The sequence below is a fragment of the Clarias gariepinus genome, chromosome 2, assembly GCF_024256425.1.
Source record: "Clarias gariepinus isolate MV-2021 ecotype Netherlands chromosome 2, CGAR_prim_01v2, whole genome shotgun sequence".
Taxonomy (NCBI): domain Eukaryota; kingdom Metazoa; phylum Chordata; class Actinopteri; order Siluriformes; family Clariidae; genus Clarias; species Clarias gariepinus.
The window spans coordinates 22873417-22892224 of NC_071101.1; the positions used below are offsets into that span (position 1 = coordinate 22873417).

The following is an 18808-nucleotide window of genomic DNA, read 5'->3' on the forward strand; positions in this document are numbered from 1 at the left end:
ACATCTCCACCTGCAGCTTTTTAAACCTTTCCCCTGGTTTCCTGCGTCCGCGTGCGCCAGTCACAGAGACACCCAGAGCGCGAGCGAGCGAGCGCGCGCGCGTCACTCACCTGCACGACACCGTGAGCTCAACTTTGGTGGCGGGAATGGCAGAGATCAGAGGCTCCCAGTCGCCGATACTGGCCAAATTCGGGAAGCTGTTAGTCGAAGACATGACTTAATGTGGCACTAAGAGAGCTGCTGCTGTGGAGAGAGAGGAGGAGGAGGAGGAGAGCTCGTTTCCATCCTCGGCGCTGCTGTGGCTCGGCGGCGGACACGCGCGCGCGCTACGTCACAGACGAGCTGGTAATTCAGGGGCGCGCGTGAGAGAGCGAAATAGTGAGCACCAAATAGCGTGATTACTATTTTTTTTCCTCATATTCCATGTCACGAAGCATTAAATTTTTCAAAAGGTACCCCCTGACCAGATGACATCCAGGTGACACCTTGGCATCTGTGTTGTTTTGGTATAAGTGGGCATTTCCAACACTGCCCTCAAATCCAAGGTAAATGGTTTTTATCTTTAGTAGGCTGTATATACATTTATATTATATTATATACCACCTGAGACATCTCACCTGAGTTGCACAGTATTTTACAATACATCTTCTTTAAATTGGTCCTTAGGGTTCAATTAGATACTATGTATTGCTTTTATTGAGAGATTATTAAAGATGCACACCAAATGTACAAATATGTACCACAGACACTCCATCCCAGCAACAAGGAAAAGCTCCTTTTTGCTCAAAGTGTATGTACACTTACTGATCACTTTAATAAAGCAATGGCAATGTCAAGGGAGAAGTGGTTAAGGCACCTCTTCTTGGATTACAGTTGTAGATCTCATGGGTATCATGCATCATGCTCCGTCCTTTATCAGGGTCAGTTGAACCCCAGCAATTTGACTGGTTACATTTTTTTGCACTAGAGAGAGAGCGAGAGAGAGAAAATAAGACACACACTAGCCTGATTGCTCATTGGTGGCCATACAAAGGTTCATTGAAGGTCAGGGTAGAGAGGATCCGACAAGCTGTGCGAGAAAGGGACTCAGTTTACGCACTCAGTAACTGTGTATCCACATAGCAATCATATGCTGCTCATGCTTCATGCGAAGACATTGATGAATTAAAATGTACAGAAATATATGAGAAAGATGAGGTGTGTGACTCATCCTTAATTCCATCAGGAAGAGAGAGTGACTTGGCCTTTGACCCTGCTATGCATCAGTGCTTTTCCCCTTCAAGCAAGTCCAATTACATCATATATTTAACAGAACACATTTTAAAATATTAACACAGACGACCCTGGTTGTCACCACCGAAGAAAAGCATTTCTCAAACCCCTCACATGGACATCAGGTCACAACTCCTGCACTGCACAAAGTCACTGATGGCTTCTTGGTATCCATGGGTTATGAGCTTTGCGACTTCAGTTCAGTTGCAATCAGATGCTAGATTAGCATGGCAACTGCAATCTAAATGTTAATGAAGGATTCATTGGCAGTTTATTGAAATGTTACGCAAAGAAAAACTCCAACTGTGAGTAATCACACAAATTAAAATATGATCATTGGCTTAAAATCATTCACTAAATAACTATGGGTTCTTAACGGCACACATGCATGCTTATGAGTCTTAATGAATGACATTGGGAAGATGCCTGTGGTCACCCAGAGGCAAGAACAGCTTGGCAAATTTTACAGTAGAAAGATTCCTTGCATACCAATGATGTAAAGATAATGGAACAGACCGATGCATTATTAGTTTTTTCATGTTTTATTCATAACTGCAAAGGAAACTTAAGAGTAGTACGAGCCAAAATGACAAGAATGCACAAAAGATTAAAAAAAAAAAAAATACAGCAAAGATGAAACAATTTTGACAGCAAGGAGCAACTTCTACCAGAGAAAATGCCTTTTATACTTTCATCATAAATAATTCACCTATGCAGACGAGTAAAACTGTGTGCATTTTGACATCGCCATTCAGACAGGAATGAAAAAAATATCTTCAAAGACAATAAAGTAGTCACAAGCGCATTGAGGTGCTAAATATTTCACCTGGGCCATGATGTTCATGCTTTTGTTATGAGGGCTACACCATAGAACGAACAGTCGGCATAGAATGACAGTCCTAGCCTTTTATTCAGCTACTACACGCTCCTGAACCCAGGTGCAGCCACGTTATGATAATATCGAGAGACAAGCGAGACAGGAGACAAGCACCTGCATGATAATGAATAACACAGATTCTTACAAAAGAGCAAAAAGTGTCCACAGAGCTGATTCTTCAATGGTAAGTCAGACTCGTACACAAAACAGAAGGTATAATAGAGCTAATAGGATCATCCATATGAATGCTAGAGAAACAGAGGTACAAGACCTCCCTCCAGTGGACAAAATGGTTTACTGTTGCACAGATCACACACAGGTTAGGCACAGCTTCACTGCAAAGTGGCCACTGAAAATACCCACAAACATCCACAGCAGTTTGGTAGAAGCTATTTGCAATGTCCACTAGGTAAAATTTCGGGTTCCTAAGATTTGCCCTTACAATAGCCACACACACACACGTACACACAGTGGCATGGGATTTTGACAGATGGCCTTTAATTTGTGGCATCTGACATTTAGCTTGCTGACATGTCAGTCAGCTTTAACCCTGGTGAAAAAAACAGGACATAAACACATCCAGTGAGCTGAAAACTTAAACCATTAATACACATTTCTGTCCTTTACAAAGGGAAGGTTTAAACTGATACACTGCAGAGTCATTCCTGGTCTACCGTTCCTGGTTATAAGCCAAACGCTTCCCTGTTTGTTAGTCGTCTACAGGCTAAGACATGATTGCACACATACAGTACTTGTAGTTTTCTACTGTAACTACATACATCAACACTACTGAGATTATATATGTATTTATGCCAGAGATAACAAGAACAATTATGACAGAAACAGAAGCAGGTGGATATGCACACCAGCACACAGACCACTACACTCCTCCTATTTCCACATACATACAACTAATAAGTGTATGAACTAGTAGGTGTATCTATTGTAAGTGTCGAAGATATTACAACCTTAGCCAGGTGTTAACAAGAAGGCAGCGAGGACATTTAACACAAGAGCTGCTATAATGCTCGAGGCTGAATTTGTTTCATTTACCTAGGTTCGGTAATGTAATTTTAAGGGATTTTATTGGTCAGGATAAAGCAGCTGTGTTTTGTGTAGTAAATATCCAGATAGTCAAGACTGACGTGTCATATCCTTGATGTCAATGTCGGAATTGTGCCACGTCTCCCAAGTTTAGATATTACACCAAATAGTGTACTGAGGGAGAGCTACAGTATGTTTGACAAAACACAGAAGGTAATCAATGTGCTTGGACATTGTACAGGTTTAGCATGGTAGAGTGTTAAGATCATTTTAACTTGACAGTACTTTTAGGACAATCTGAAAATAAATTACCTTCACATGGTAAATTAATCCAGCTTGAGCAAGGCTTAAGACAAGGAAGGAAGAAGAAAAAGAGAAACTTTCGATATCTATATTATGCATTAGAATTGAATTTGTTAATAAGTTAATGATTGTAGTACAGCTGAGCTTCGCACTTTGGTCACCAACGACTTTCAGGCTCAAACGTATAGACAGAATTTTTAAAGGCATGGTGATTTCAGTTAGTCCACTTAATGCAAAGCTACAGCTACTCAGTATGCATCATGTGTGTAAAGCGCTCAGTGCTGTGCAAAAGGTCTAGAAGCACGAGTTCATATATGAGCTCAGAGACCCGGCCTACTGAAGCCAGCTACAGACAGGAACCGGTCCCTCCTCTCCTCATATCCAACTAATCCCCATGCAGCAGGGTTCCCCCAGTGGTTAATCACGATCAATATGGAGAAGTTGCAGCGTCTAAAGGAGTGTTACTTTATAATGAGATTTGCTTTAGCTATGATCCATAGCATTGCTGCGCTATTAAGACACCACGCAAGAGAAGTGGCTATGGTGAAGGAGAAGATTCCAATCTGTTTACATCCTCTTTTGCCATATTCAGGCATTAATCTTCTAGGTTGGTATATATCAGGTGTCCTGTTTTAGTGGGTGAGGGCAGAGTGCAGAAGAGAAGTTAGCCACATGAGACAGAATTGGACAGTCAGTTGCTGCCAGGCTCATCAGGAGCATCAGCCATGTCAGTGCTGTCCAGACCTCCTCTCGCACGCCAGATCTTCACTGTCCGATCACTGCACAGGAAGAGAAAAACACAAAGAAGACTTGTTAAAATATTGTGTTGTAGTACTATAACAAATGTTCAGTATAGGAATATTAATGGGATGCTGCGACAGATAGAGCAGGGATTTATTTGCATTTATGTTATGTAAACAGTGGAACTTCATTACATTCATAAGCAAGTGAATTGAGTAAAATATAATTCGAATTTTAATAAGCCTTCATGTTAATTTGCCTTCAGCAATTTAATTGGTGATATCACATTTTACTTTTTAGTAAACGAGACGTCAGATGATGAAACTTTTCTGCCATCTTCAACTTAAATAAATAAAAATATATGTATTTTTTCCCGACATACAACTATAACTAAACTCAAATAACTTAATGTTAACAATTTATAATATATGCCATTCAATTGCATATTCTTTATGTTCTTTGTGTTGTGGTTTAATATGCCTAATAAAATGTATTTAGATTTCATTCACACTATATGAATGAGTGCAGTAAATGCTCGTTTTATTGTTAGCTACTTACATTTTAATATCCTATATTAATTTTTTTAAATATAGGATATTACATTGTCTTTTTATTTAAAACATAAGTAACAAAAAGTAAATCATAAGTTTACTTATGATTTAAAAACAGGATACAAATTATTAAGTGGTGGATTATTTTCTCTTGACTACATCAACATTAGTGCTATGTGTGTGTGTGTGTGTGTGGTTACTCACTCAGATGCAGTAAACAATAAGCTGCTGTTAGTGGAGATGCTGTTGATGGGGCTCTCGTGACCCCGGAGTTCTCCAAGCGCACTCAGTGTGTCTGTGTGCCAGAGTTTTAACACTCCTCCTCTACAACCGCTCAGCAGGGCAGGAGAACCTGGCACGACGCCCAGCGCACACACCCAGTCTCGATGAGCATTAGGGACTTGCTGTTCAAACACACACACACACACACACACATTTCACATTTCCAATCCAATACCTGCACTAACAGAAAAAGATCAGTCTCAAAAAACACTCCCTTTCATCACTCTCAGCTATTTCATTGATTTACATGCAGCACTGCAGCCTTGACAAAAACAACTTACTGCATGACTGAACAATAACCTTCTCTGAAGCCTGCAATAGGCGTCCTTTTGATTTATCGGGCTTACCTGCAGTAGGTCTTTGCGAGCCAGGTCCCATTTTTTGATTCCATTATCTCGGGAGCCACTGAACAGACAGTCTCCCTGCACCACCACCGACTCAATGCCATCGTAGTGCGGTGGCTCGAAGTTATGCGTAGGACTGATGCTGCCTAGAGCTCCTTCTGTTACATCAAACATCTACAAATACACAGCAGGGATAGGCGTAATGTTTGGCATGAGTTGTTATTCTCTCTTGGAAAAAGGTCAATTGATTTATGAATGTTAAAAATGTAAAAGTAATCCCTTATAATATAAACTGTTATCTCACTATCAGTACAGAACTTTCTTACTTACTTTATTCATCAAAATTATATGAGGGGCGTTCAAGTCTAACAGGGACTTGTGATGGCATTTCTTGTGACTGGAGGCGGAAAACTGATTGACATTTAGAAAAGACTTGTGGCTGAAGCACACTAGAGTGAGGAGACTTACTGTAGCCACAGTATAACACTTATTACAAGTATGACAAGTATTTTAAAGGAGGCGTACATCTATAAATGACGATCCCGGCCAAGAGCTAATTTGCAATAAATTAAAATTTTGACATGGAAGGCAGCAGAACACACTTTCTACCTTGATAGTATTCAACACTGGAATAAGTGTATTATTGTAAAAGGGGATTATATTGAGAAATAAATGTAGTTTTTACCATGTTCTCTTATTCTGCACAATCAAAAGTCCCAGTTTGACTTGTATATAATTAAAAGTGTATTAAAAAGGAAAAAAGAACCAATTAAAATGTTTTCCAAAGTGTATTAAAACACACAGCCTGGCAAAACACACACCTTGATGTAGTGATCCTTGGAGCCAGTGATGACCAGATCTTGGCCGTTGCCAGAGTGATCCACAGTCAAACACATGACTGGGCCAAGATGACCTGTGAGTTTTCCTGTTGAGGCAAACCTTAGGAGGGAAAGAAAATTTATTACTTTCCTCTCAACAAGTTGAGACAAAATTAACACGTGCTTGAGGGCATACGAAAGCAATTTATTATTATTATATATATATTTTTTTATTATAACATATTATAACATTAGCAGGTTTAGTATCTAAGAGTGTGTACCTTCTCAGGTCCCACATGCGGACAGAGTTGCCAGCTGCCACATATAGCACTGTGCCTGTAGGGTTAAGTGCGATCTGGTTGATCTGGTTTTCCCCAGCAGCTGTAGTCACGGTGCGGCTGGTGTTAGCTGCACATGCATCACCTGCGCTCACCTGCCCGGAGGATCTGTGAAAGAAAAGAAGACACGTTGGCATTTTCATGAAGATGTTTGCTTTATTTGGTGCACTTCATTCCAACAGCATGTGACACTTAGGTTAAGAATATGGATTCTGACTAAGATCTGTAAATCAGTAGGTTAATTATTATCCTCGTTGGAACATACAGTGGACAGTGCAAAAGTATTCACCCCCAGAATTTATCAGATTTAGCTTTTACAGATTTTTGCTTATAATTTATTTGGTTATTAAATGAAAGGACTAACATAACTCAAAAAGCATTTCTTTAGCTTTTTCTTTTAGGATTTTTCTACTACATTTTTATAGTGTCTGTGCATCTAAAATATTTTGTTAGAAGATGATTTTTAAAAAGTTTGATAGTTTCGATTTATTAGAATGCTTGAAAGTTTTAGCAGTCTGACTTACTTACCAAATTGCACCAATCATCCACAAGAGGTCACAATCTGGTAGTAAGTACTAACCAGAGCAAAATTGCTGGCAATTTTCCTGTGTGCCTTGTTTACTGCAGGTTATTTAATCTCTTCTACACCTCTACTAGCTTTGCTGAAATTCTCTTTATGTATTTGACGTTGTTCATTTTGGATTCACCATCTGTTACCTTTCTGAATTACGTTATGCGTCCTATAGGGCTAAAGAGAACTCACGTGAGTGTGCGGATGCACTTTGCAGAGTCACGGATGTCCCACACTTTGATGAAGGAGGTGGAGACGGTGAAGACCATGCTGGAGCTGTAGCGTACAGACACCACGTTGTTGGGATGGCCACCCAGAGACATGATTTCCTGCCCAGTCACTAGATTCCAAACCTTACACGTACGGTCTGAGGGGAAGAGGAGACAATGCACTAATCAGAAAAACAGGATGAAAACCACACGACAACATCCATTGACTATTGTACAAAAACACGGACACAAATTTAATTCATTTGAAATTCTTTATAGTAACATAAGTGTATTTAACTATATTAAGTCAGCTCAGTCGATCCCGCTAATTGTCATTTACAGACCTCCAGGGCCGTACTCGGAATTTCTTAGTGAATTTGCAGATTTCCTTTCAAATCTAGTCGTTTCTGTAGACAAAGTGCTAATTGCTGGAGATTTTAATATTCATTTTGAAAACCCAGAAGACCCTCTAAGAACTGCATTTATGTCTATACTGGACTCGGTAGGAGTAAATCAGTATGTAGTAGGACCCACTCATAAAGCAGGTCACACTTTAGATTTAATAATATTATTTGGATTAAGTATAAGAAATTTATTCACAATACCACTATCTGAAGTTATCTCAGATCACTATCTTGTCTCAATTCAAGTGTGTCACAATAATAATGTACACACAGCGCCGCGCTACCGTATGAAACGTACATTCACATCAACTACCAAACAGAGTTTTATCAGTAATCTCCCAGAGTTCCCAACTTCGATTAGATCGCCGTCTGACCCCACAGAACTCGATCAGGCGACTAAATATTTAGAGTCGACATTTCGCTATACCTTAGATAATGTAGCTCCAGTCAAAAGAAAAATTATTAGAGATAAGAAACTTGCTCCCTGGTATAACGATCACACGCGCACTTTAAAACAGACCGCTCGGAAATTAGAACGTAAATGGCGTCAAACTAAATTACTAGTATTTCAAATAGCATGGAAGGAGAGCATCCTGAACTATAGAAAAGCTCTTAGTGTAGCTAGATCAACATATCTCTCCACTCTTATAGAAAATAACAAAAATAATCCTAGATTCTTATTTAATGCTGTAGCCAAATTAACCAGAAATAAGACCACTGCAGAAATCTCCACAACAACATCATGCAATAGTGAGGACTTCATGAACTTTTTTAATAATAAAATTGTAAATATTAGGCATAAAATTGAGGTTTTGAAACCGAACAATGTAATTGATGCAGATGTTAATCTAGCCATGTCAGATCAGAACCTAGAATACTTTACTCCCCTTGAAGAGAATGAACTAATTTCACTCATCTCTTCTTCAAATTCATCAACCTGTATATTAGATCCTGTACCGACACATTTTCTTAAACAGATAGTACCAGCAATAGTAGAACCCCTGTTGAGAATAATTAATTCTTCACTCAGCATTGGATATGTTCCAAAATCTTTTAAATTAGCAGTTATCAAACCAATAATTAAGAAACCTGACCTCGACCCCTGTCAGCTGTCTAGTTACAGACCAATATCAAACCTCCCCTTTATCTCTAAGATTCTGGAAAAGATAGTAGCAGAGCAGCTATGCTCATATATACATAGAAATGGCATACATGAACTGTATCAGTCAGGATTTAGGCCTCATCACAGTACAGAGACAGCGCTCGTTAAAGTAGTAAATGACATTCTATTGGCCTCTGATCAGGGTTGTGTAACTATGCTTGTACTACTTGACCTCAGTGCAGCTTTTGACACCGTTGATCACGCTATTCTTCTTCACAGATTAGAAAATGTAGTGGGAATTAAGGGTACAGCCCTCTCCTGGCTCAGATCCTATCTGACCCATCGTTATCAGTATGTAGACTTAAATGGTGATTATTCTGCATGTTCTCTAGTGGAGTTTGGCGTTCCGCAGGGTTCAGTTTTAGGTCCACTGCTTTTTTCCTTTTACATGCTTCCTCTGGGCAACATAATCCGTAAGCATGGTATTAGTTTTCATTGTTATGCTGACGATACACAATTATATGTCTCAGCAAAACCTGACGAGAAAAAACAGCTTACTAAAATTGAGCAATGTGTGCAGGACATAAGAAATTGGATGCTAATTAACTTCCTTCTGCTAAATCCGGATAAGACAGAAGTTCTAGTCATAGGACCGCATACAGCTAGGAGTAAAATTTTAGATCACACCGTAACTTTAGATGGCATTTCTGTTCCATTAAATGCAACAGTAAAAGACCTTGGTGTGATTATTGATTCCAGCCTTTCATTTGAAGCACATGTAGATAATACTACCAGGATAGCTTTTTTTCACCTCAGAAATATTGCCAGAATAAGAAATTTATTGTCGCTAAACGACGCAGAAAAACTAGTTCATGCTTTTATCACCTCTAGGTTGGACTATTGTAATGCCTTACTGTCTGGTTGTTCAGCTAGATGCATAAATAAGCTTCAGCTAGTCCAGAATGCAGCAGCGAGAGTCCTCACCAGAACCAGAAGATATGAGCACATTACCCCTATCTTATCTTCACTCCATTGGCTCCCTGTGAAATTTCGCATTGATTTTAAAATACTACTCTTGACATATAAAGCATTAAATGGTCTCGCGCCGCAGTACCTGAGCGAACTACTAGTGTCTTACGATCCGCCACGCCTACTTCGATCAAAGGATGCAGGCTGCTTGTCAGTACCGCGTATTATGAAAAATACAGCTGGGGGCAGAGCTTTTTCTTACAAAGCCCCAAAGTTATGGAATAGTCTTCCAAATAGTGTTCGGGACTCAGACACAGTCTCAGTGTTTAAGTCCAGGCTAAAAACCTATTTATTTAGCCAAGCATTTTTATAAATAGATTTGCCATAGGTAAAGGAGCAGATCTGGGGGACTCATGGACGTAGAGTATTATGGTGAACTGGTATGTTTGGATGCTGTCTTCCTCACTCTCATTGATCACTCAGGTTTGCTGACGGTGAGGTGATTGTTTGCTTTACATGTCAGGAAGCCCTCATGTTTGTGTTTCCTTCTGGCTCTCCCTTTTAGTTATGCTGTCATAGTTAGTCCTGCCGGAGTCTCTGCTTGCACTCTACAGTTAATATACATTCACATTATACATTGTGTGACTGTGACCATACCTAACTGCCATCTCTCCTCTTCTTCTCTTTCCCCCCCTCTTTCTTTTTCCTCTCTCCTCCTGTCCCCCCCTTTCACTCTTTCTCTCTCTCTCTGTCGAGCTACACATGTCGTTCCTGAGCTGCCAGTGATCCAGACTCCCTCTGCCCTCCGGACCTGTCTGACCCATCCTGGTGCCCCGCTTCTGGCTGAAGATCTCGTCACATGGATGCCCCGTGTGTCTCTCTGGGATGCGTCTGGTGTCTGGGAATGATTCTTTCTACCTAGAAAATGGTTCTGGCCTTGACTGGTGTTGGCAACTGTTTCTCTGGGGACTTGACAGTTCGATAGTTCATGACTGGAACTTCTTACATGTCTACCTGAGTCTTCAATAACTACCTGGACTCCATATTAACATCAATTAACATCAGCTATTATAGCTGAACTGCCTCCCACCCTACACACTGTATAAATGCAGATCATTTACTGCTTTCTGTTTCACCCAAATGAGGATGGGTTCCCTGTTGAGTCTGGTTCCTCTCAAGGTTTCTTCCTATTACCATCTCAGGGAGTTTTTCCTTGCCACTGTCGCCCTCGGCTTGCTCACCAGGGACAAACTGACCATTTTGATTCATACAAATTCACATTTCATACAAACTTAAATAATTCTTTTGACTGTGTAAAGCTGCTTTGCGGCAATGAAAATTGCTAAAAGCGCTATACAAATAAAATTGAATTGAATTGAATTGAACATCCCAGTGGTGTGATTTTGTAAGCATTTGAGCACTTGTCTTTTTAAACACGGCTGAACTTTATAGCAGTACACTGGCCAGACATTTTCAACCAGTAAAAACTAGTGTTTCCCACAATTCTTCTAGAGACGCACTTTTTATAAATCATGTGAAAAGTATATATGCGCATGAATTAATGTTACTGATCATTTTTATTGCCATTTTTAAACCCATTTCTGAGATAGATGACAACTTCATATGTATGTTATTAACAAACATGTCAATTTTAATACTGTCAATTTTTAAAACTCATCAATAAAACTGTAGAAATGCTACCAATTAAATGCGTTAATTGGCAGTGTTCACATACTATTTGAGTGTTTGCTTCCCCAAGAAACCCATATAAAATGTCCTGTGTCCCAGCTCTGGGTCACGACTCAGTGTTTTATAGGCAATGATATAAACTGAATAAATTTAGCTTTAAAGGTTTTAAAGGGCATTAAACAATATAATTTAATGTCTAAGCATTCAGCTCAAACACAAATTTCTCTTTTATTATTTGACTTAAATTTCATTAGTAAAATAATAACCATATACTTCTTATTATTATTATTTCATTTAATTAACTATACTTGTACATCTGTTTATGTTTTTTAATAAAGTTTTCTTAAAGGACAGTAAAAGGCGGTGTAAATATCAATAATCAGGACTGAAGCCAGACATGCAAATCAGACCTTTAGATCCAGTAAAGAGCAGATCATCAGTGGAGTCCACACACAGCACAGCTTTACTGTGGCCCTCAGCCACATGCACACATTGCAGAGTACCCCCGCGATTGCTCTTCGATGCAGGTACTGGATTTATCACTCCTCTGAGAAACACACACACACACACACACACACACACACACACACACTGTCAGACCAAGGAAACAGAGCCGATGTCATCCACAGTAAGCGACTGATCTTGCATGCGTTTCTCCACACAAACAGCAGCCATCGTATTTAAATATCGTAATATGTAATGATTAAAACACTATAACAGAGCATGCATGGCTCTACGTGCATCATTGTTCAGCATTTCAGCCACATGCTGCAACATAAAAAGAAAATAAATCATAAATGGACAAATATGGCACTAAGGTATGACTGAAACCAGACCTTCATCTCATGAAATAGAGCCAACCGCTGTCTCAGGTCCAGAAAAAACCTATGCGCATTTTGTAAAGGCAGAACTGATTTATTGCACTGTGAGTCGAACATGGGTTCCTGTTTTTTCAAAAACAGGAATATTATGAACAAGCGTGAAAGAGAGTTACTGAATAATCCTAAACATAGAATATATTGAATCTTAAAATATAGATATGATATCATAACTTATGCACATGAAGGTATACACAGTGCTATTTGCTGTATGTGTAACTTTGTAACTTGGTTATATGCAGTAATATACAGTAATCCCCATAGTTTGAATAGTTGCTCAGTGTTAATATTTGGGTAAAGAGAACACAATACTCAGTGAGCACTTTACAATATGACAAAATAAATACCATGCCTCGCTTTTACACACACACACGTGTTTCTAATTCTTTCCAGTTTTTTCCTACTAGAGCTTGCTCTCAACCATCGTACAACAGATGATGCCTTGACTAAGGCTAACACATGCTCCTTCCCAGACATTTAACACCAGCCAGCACAACTGTGGCTCATGTTACATGACAAGGCAACCGAACACCCTCGGAGCTTACATTCCTTCTGCCACAAACATGAGCACACTCTCCTGAAAAAAGCAAAAGCTTTTTTGTTGTGCCACTCAGACACACTTAGGATTTAATTATAAAACCTGCAGCTGAAGTAGTGCTCTTGCTCCTCTGTATAATGAACTTCCTTCACTGAGGCTCTGATCACATGAACCACGGTGTCAGACACATGAAAATATCTTGCTTGCTCTTCATGCTAAACAAGTATGTGAACACACAAATGCTCTCAGCTAGACTATGAGCTAATTCTTGATGATATGAGGGAAAACATACTCAGATACCTTCTTGATGCTAAAGAAAGAAAAAGACAGCGGGGAAAAAAAAGGGAAAAAACTTCCAGCCAGGTTTATTTAGCTTAAGCTGGCTTGCTGTTCTGGACGACTTCGGAGAAGCAGGTATAGTGCGGTTTACAGGGTGTTATTGCAGGATTAGGTATCACAGTTGGGTAAATATTTGTTGTGGACTTGCGGGGCAAGTTGAACACTGAATGTTTAGATCTATGCACTTTAAATTCCATGAATGTGTGTATAAAGGGCACATCCTTGGCCACCAATTATACACTTATTTTGGCCCCAAAACACACTGTGCTATTCATGACAAAATGTGCTGCTATGGGGCAAAGAAGCCCTTTACTAATTTCAGACCAGGCTGTCAGACATTCAGTGTAGGACTGCTCACACCAGGCAATGTCGGCTCAGCAAAACAGCATGCTCTTTTTTTAAAAGCAGGGAAAATGGTCAGGGAGGAACATCTCTTCAGTTCCAAATTGAGTTTCTGCTGTGTGTACTGCTCCCTGGCCCACAAAATGCGCCAGGTAATTGACACAAATTTTAGTTCACACAGACAGCGGGAGCAGGATTGTCCTCCAGCCACTAGGATGGTTTTAGATCTTACTGTTTGATCTCTTGAGCTTTAGCCCTGTCGGCTGCTGCTTGTCCCTTGTCATAGGTCTTCCTGCGGGTGAGAGGGGAGGCTTCCGGCACTCGCTTTTCCAGCCCCGATGGAGGTCTGGAGCCAGAGTTTCTAGTTTTATTTCCGTTAATAATGTAAAAGACAGAAACATAAAATAAAACACAAGCATCCACTGAACATAAAAAACATAAAAGGGACAATGAAGCCAGCATGCAAAACAGAAGGAGGATACAAACCTGTTACCTGATTAAAAAGATCATTGGAATTGCTTTATTATGCTTATAGGTGAGTCAAATTGTGCAAAGCCAAGCCAGAAATTCATATGTCCCCCTTATACAGCAAATAAATATAAATAGGCCCTTCAGGCAATAAGGAAACAAACAAACAAATAAACAAACAAACAAACGATCATAAATCCGTGGCTTATATATGATCAAAAGATCATGGCTTTTTAATGTAATTGTTTTTTTAAACTTCTGCAGTAAAATAAATTTTCAGGGCCCCTGACATATCAAAGACATACAGCAGAAGAATTTTACTTAATAAAAAGAATATGTTTTATGCAAACTGTATTGCATCAGTCTTAATCAGTGTGGGGAATGTATATAGTAGGTGTGCATCGAGACACAGATCCTTTGGGACTCAACTAAGAAGGCACATTTTATTTAATAACTAGAGAAAATCATTTGAATTCCTGTTGTTGACTATAGTATTTCAGTCTACTTTATATGGTAACAAATGTCAAAAAAGTATGATGGTCCAACTCATCAATCAGTCCAGAGGACTAATGATTTAATTAAATTCCTCAGCTAAAGCCTATCTGTTTTACTTCAGGAGTAAATCATGCCATGGGGATAATAAGCAGTAGAAAAGCATTGGAAAGCATGGATGCTATGCAGATGCTTCAGGCAAACATAAGGCTAAGCAACAGCAGTCCTTGTGCATGCATAAGCTGAATTTTTCCCTGACTTACATGCCACCCATTCTAGAGGATAAGGCAGCAGCAGGGACCATGTACTCCCTGAGTGTACTGCTCAAAGGCTCATCAGTGCCACCTTCAGGAGTTTCAGCCATCGGGTGGAGAGGGCCGGTGAATTCTCCACTGGATGCGTCAATGCCAGTCTCACCGCTGTTTGCATAGAGTAACTCCATTTGTGTGGTGGTTCTTCTCCGAGCCTGTTTAAAAAAAAGTCAGATCTGTATTCTATAGAATTACAGAAACAGTTATAAGCCAAGTTGAGCAGAATCAACAGAGGTGTTTAAACCGGTGTCTAAATTACACTCATCAGTTATGACATTTAAATGCCAAACATTAAGCTCAATATTGTGTAGGTTCACCTTGTGCCACCTGGGCTTTTTGACTCCACAAAACCTCTAGAGGTGTGCAGTGGTGTCTGGCACTGTGACATTAGCAGCGGAATCTTTGTGTGATGTGTGTGTTGTGGGTTGTGGAGTGGGGCATCCATGGATCAGATTTGTTTATCTGGCACTTTCCATGGACGCTACTGTAAGTGGGAGAGCTGAGGAATTTGGAGGCTGGATCCTCAACATTAAACCCTTTGCCTGCCCCATATGCAGCAAGATTTTCTATCATATCCAGCATTGAATTGTTCATTAATTTGTGCGTCATTGGCTTTTTTATGGAATTGGGGCAGATGAGCTGGCGTTTGGTCCCCATAGGCATAGTTGTGCCTTGGGAACCTGTGATCCTGTCACCACTTCACTCGTATATAATTGATAATTAATTAAAAGGAGGGTTTTCAAATTAATCAGTTATGATTAATATGATTTCATAAAAAATGGCAACATAAACTACATTGTTTTGTGGTTGTGGCAACATACACTGACACAGGAGTGCCTCTATTTCTGCTTGATAATACATGTACAGTACTTTACAAAACCTCAGGGAAAGTGTAATTAAATAGACAGAGTTTCAATTTTGATTTGGATAAAACTACAATAAAACATCATTTTTCATGTTTGTGTCATTCTAAGGGTTTTATCATTACAGGGCTATAGCTGTATGCGAGTGTTTTTTCTGTTGAATTTTTTTTTGGTAATTGCACGCACAAAATAGATGTATGAATAGATAAACGAATGAATGGAATCCTTCATTTCATTTGTCTTATCCTTTTAGGACATATTAATTATTTAGCTGATTGTAAGCATCTATAGATGCCCAGGAAGCTTACTTTACTCCTGGATTTAGTCTCTCCACAGAGCTTCATGAGGTCAGTGGCCATGGTGCTGCAACAAGACAGAATAAATCAAACTGTTTCCATCTTTTAACTCATAGGACTACTAAAAAAGTGCTGAGATATTTTTTTATTCAGTTCTATACAGTATTAACCCTAAAAAATGACTAAATCCTCTTTGTTGACTTACTTTCCATCTGCTGCAGGACTCTGTGTTGATTCATCACTGCTACTGTCATCTTCATTCTCTGAATAGGACCAAAGCAAAATAATGGTTAAAATTTATACACGAACAGTTTATGAGTACTCTAGAGGCCACACCAGTTGTCTGTTTCTACAGTATTTCAGTGAATGGAATAGTCACTATCATTTCGAGTTAAAGAATTTATTATTATTATTTCTTAGTTTTGCTGTGTATTAAAATCACAGAGAAAGCAAATGAGAATAATATTTTTTTTTAAATCAGAGTCGCCATGCTTTTGTTGTTCAGCTTTGAAACATGGATCCATACTCTCCAGCTGGGTCGAGAAGCTATGATGTCCAAGTTACAGAGCAAGGAAAATCAGAACTAGTTGTCATAAAGGAGCATAAAAGGCATTAGGGTGCTGATCAATATGAACCAGCCAGTATGGAAGGTTCCTTTTTAACCAGTCATGGGCTTGGGCTTTCAGCTTATACTAATGGTTAATGTGTGATTAATTGTGTGGTTGAAGCACATGTAAGAGCCACTGGCATGGAGAAGGGAGGAAAGGGCGGGAGGAGAGATGACATTATAGCAGTACATTTCATGCACCTGCGGTCTGTGGTTAGTTTAACACGGGAGAACCATGCTCTCATAATGTGGTACAGTAAAGATGGCATCCGGTACTTACCCAGAGGCATGTTACCTAGCTCTGTTTCAATTCAGGCAATAGGGGGAACAGAAAAAAAGGCAACACCCAAATCAAAAACATGTTCCCCCAACTGTAACAAACAAACACAACCAAATCCAATCCAACACAAAAAAAACCCAAAGTGGTCTAATGCTGCTGAAGAGATGCCGTCAAAAACGAACAAATGTCATTATTATTATTTTTTTTAACTGATATTATTTTTTGTGCATGTAAAGTCAGCATCTATTTAGCAGCATAATCAGAACATTTATAGTCAGGACATGCAGTGTGCTGATCTAACCAGCTCTGTTAAAAGTATTATTTCACTATTATCAATAGCAAACATCGAATTGCATTTATATTACTTGAACATCTATACCAATAAGGTGTACAGTATATACAGTAAGTTGTCACAGGGCTGGACAGAGCAGCTGGGAGAGCTCTCTGATGCTTTATTAGCAAAGAGACTCACCTTGCAGAGCGTTCCCAAGCAGTGCGTCCAGCTCGGGATTAAACTCAGCCTTCTCCTTCAGCATGTGGAATAAGAGCTGGTTCTGAGTGGCGCTGTTGATTTCAGTCTGCTTGAGCCGGCCCTCCATCACCTTGATCTGAGACTCCTTCTGGGCCGCATGGAGCCCCTAAGACAGAAGATACAGACTTAGACTAGTGTAAGGTGTCACTTTGTCTTAAAACTGGATGGAAAGTAGTAAAAGAAGTAACAGTACAACCATGTGAAGAATGTAAATTAACCACAAAATATGAAAATATAAAAAAATATATTAAATCTAGATAGAATGTATATAGATATATTTTGATACTCATTTAATAATTTTTCACATTTTGTTTTTAATTCTATGTTTGATATAGATCCTTTTTATTTACTTATTTCTTTTTTATACCTATATATTTATTTTTTTAAAATCAAATTTAAATTTTTAAACTTTTTTTAGTGGTATTTATTAGGGGACAGCAAAGGAAGAATTTCATTGTACGGCTGGAACATGTTTCTTTACTGTGACAATATACTTAAAACTAAACAAACCACTGACCGCTTTTTTCGAACTGCTCACTCACTCACCACTGCGAGCAGCGTAACACACTCGGAGGACAGCGCTATGTGCTCCTTCCGCTTGCGTGAGCTCACAGGCACCCTGATGGCTATAAAGCCGTGATTAATGTGGGAGCACGAAGAACCTCTTATCCCTCCCCTCTGAGAGAGCTCAGCCAATTAGCTGTTTCTAGACCTCCGGCTGCGAGAGGTTACAGCATCACCCAGGGATCGAACTCGCGATCTCCGAATGACAGGGCGAGCACTTTACCACTGCACCACTCGGAAGTCAAACAATAAAGTGTTACAAGGTAGACTGTAAGGCTGTGTTCAATAAGACATTTGGCTATCTGTCGTAAAAATTTCAGAGCAGTGCATGGATAGACAGCAGGCATTAAAACATCCTTATGTGTAAATATTCCACTTAAAGCCTTTGATAGAACATTAATTGATTTAATCATGCATTTGTCCAGTAAACTTCAACCATCATCGTTTCTCACCTTTGCACAGATGTTACCAACCTGGAAAAGCTTTTACTACATCATAGCCAGGCCCTAACTGACTTGTTTTATGTACAAGAGCTCACAGATATCCATAATATTCCACCCATCAGACAGCAAGGTCGGTTTTGCTCCAAAAACAGAATGCATTTCCCGTTGTCTTCATAAAACACTGCTTGGTACCTTATTGATAGCCATGGACATGAAATGCTCCAAAAGGAAACGAGCCTCCGAAAGGGTGCAGGAGCTGATCACAGCTGAAACATCCATCGTCTCACCCTCCTCCTACACACACACACACACACACACACACACATTCTCTTTTCTAAAAA

At 39.5% G+C, this 18808-nt stretch overlaps 2 protein-coding genes across 9 annotated transcripts in view; both read right to left on the reverse strand.

The window, feature by feature from the left end:
- Positions 1-228, reverse strand: part of cpne8 (copine VIII) — a 43810-nt gene extending 43582 nt beyond the window's left edge. The window contains exon 1 of the mRNA XM_053478808.1: positions 111-228. Coding sequence (XP_053334783.1) covers positions 111-214 — 104 coding nt within the window. The 5' untranslated portion in view covers positions 215-228. The remainder of the gene's footprint in view (positions 1-110) is intronic.
- A 1602-nt stretch (positions 229-1830) lies between these two features.
- kif21a (kinesin family member 21A) overlaps positions 1831-18808 on the reverse strand; it is a 42616-nt gene continuing 25638 nt past the window's right edge. For 5 of the 8 annotated variants that reach the window (XM_053516130.1, XM_053516105.1, XM_053516088.1 and 2 more), the window contains 14 exons: positions 18660-18761; positions 17401-17566; positions 16929-16949; positions 16247-16304; positions 16054-16108; positions 14835-15037; positions 13844-13972; positions 11925-12061; positions 7334-7508; positions 6514-6678; positions 6236-6353; positions 5418-5588; positions 4993-5192; positions 1831-4275 (listed from right to left, as the gene is read on the reverse strand). In XM_053516130.1, the coding sequence (XP_053372105.1) occupies positions 4188-4275; positions 4993-5192; positions 5418-5588; positions 6236-6353; positions 6514-6678; positions 7334-7508; positions 11925-12061; positions 13844-13972; positions 14835-15037; positions 16054-16108; positions 16247-16304; positions 16929-16949; positions 17401-17566; positions 18660-18761 (1788 nt within the window). In that variant the 3' untranslated portion in view covers positions 1831-4187. The remainder of the gene's footprint in view (positions 4276-4992; positions 5193-5417; positions 5589-6235; positions 6354-6513; positions 6679-7333; positions 7509-11924; positions 12062-13843; positions 13973-14834; positions 15038-16053; positions 16109-16246; positions 16305-16928; positions 16950-17400; positions 17567-18659; positions 18762-18808) is intronic. The other 3 variants (XM_053516139.1, XM_053516097.1, XM_053516123.1) reach the window with 2 other exon arrangements.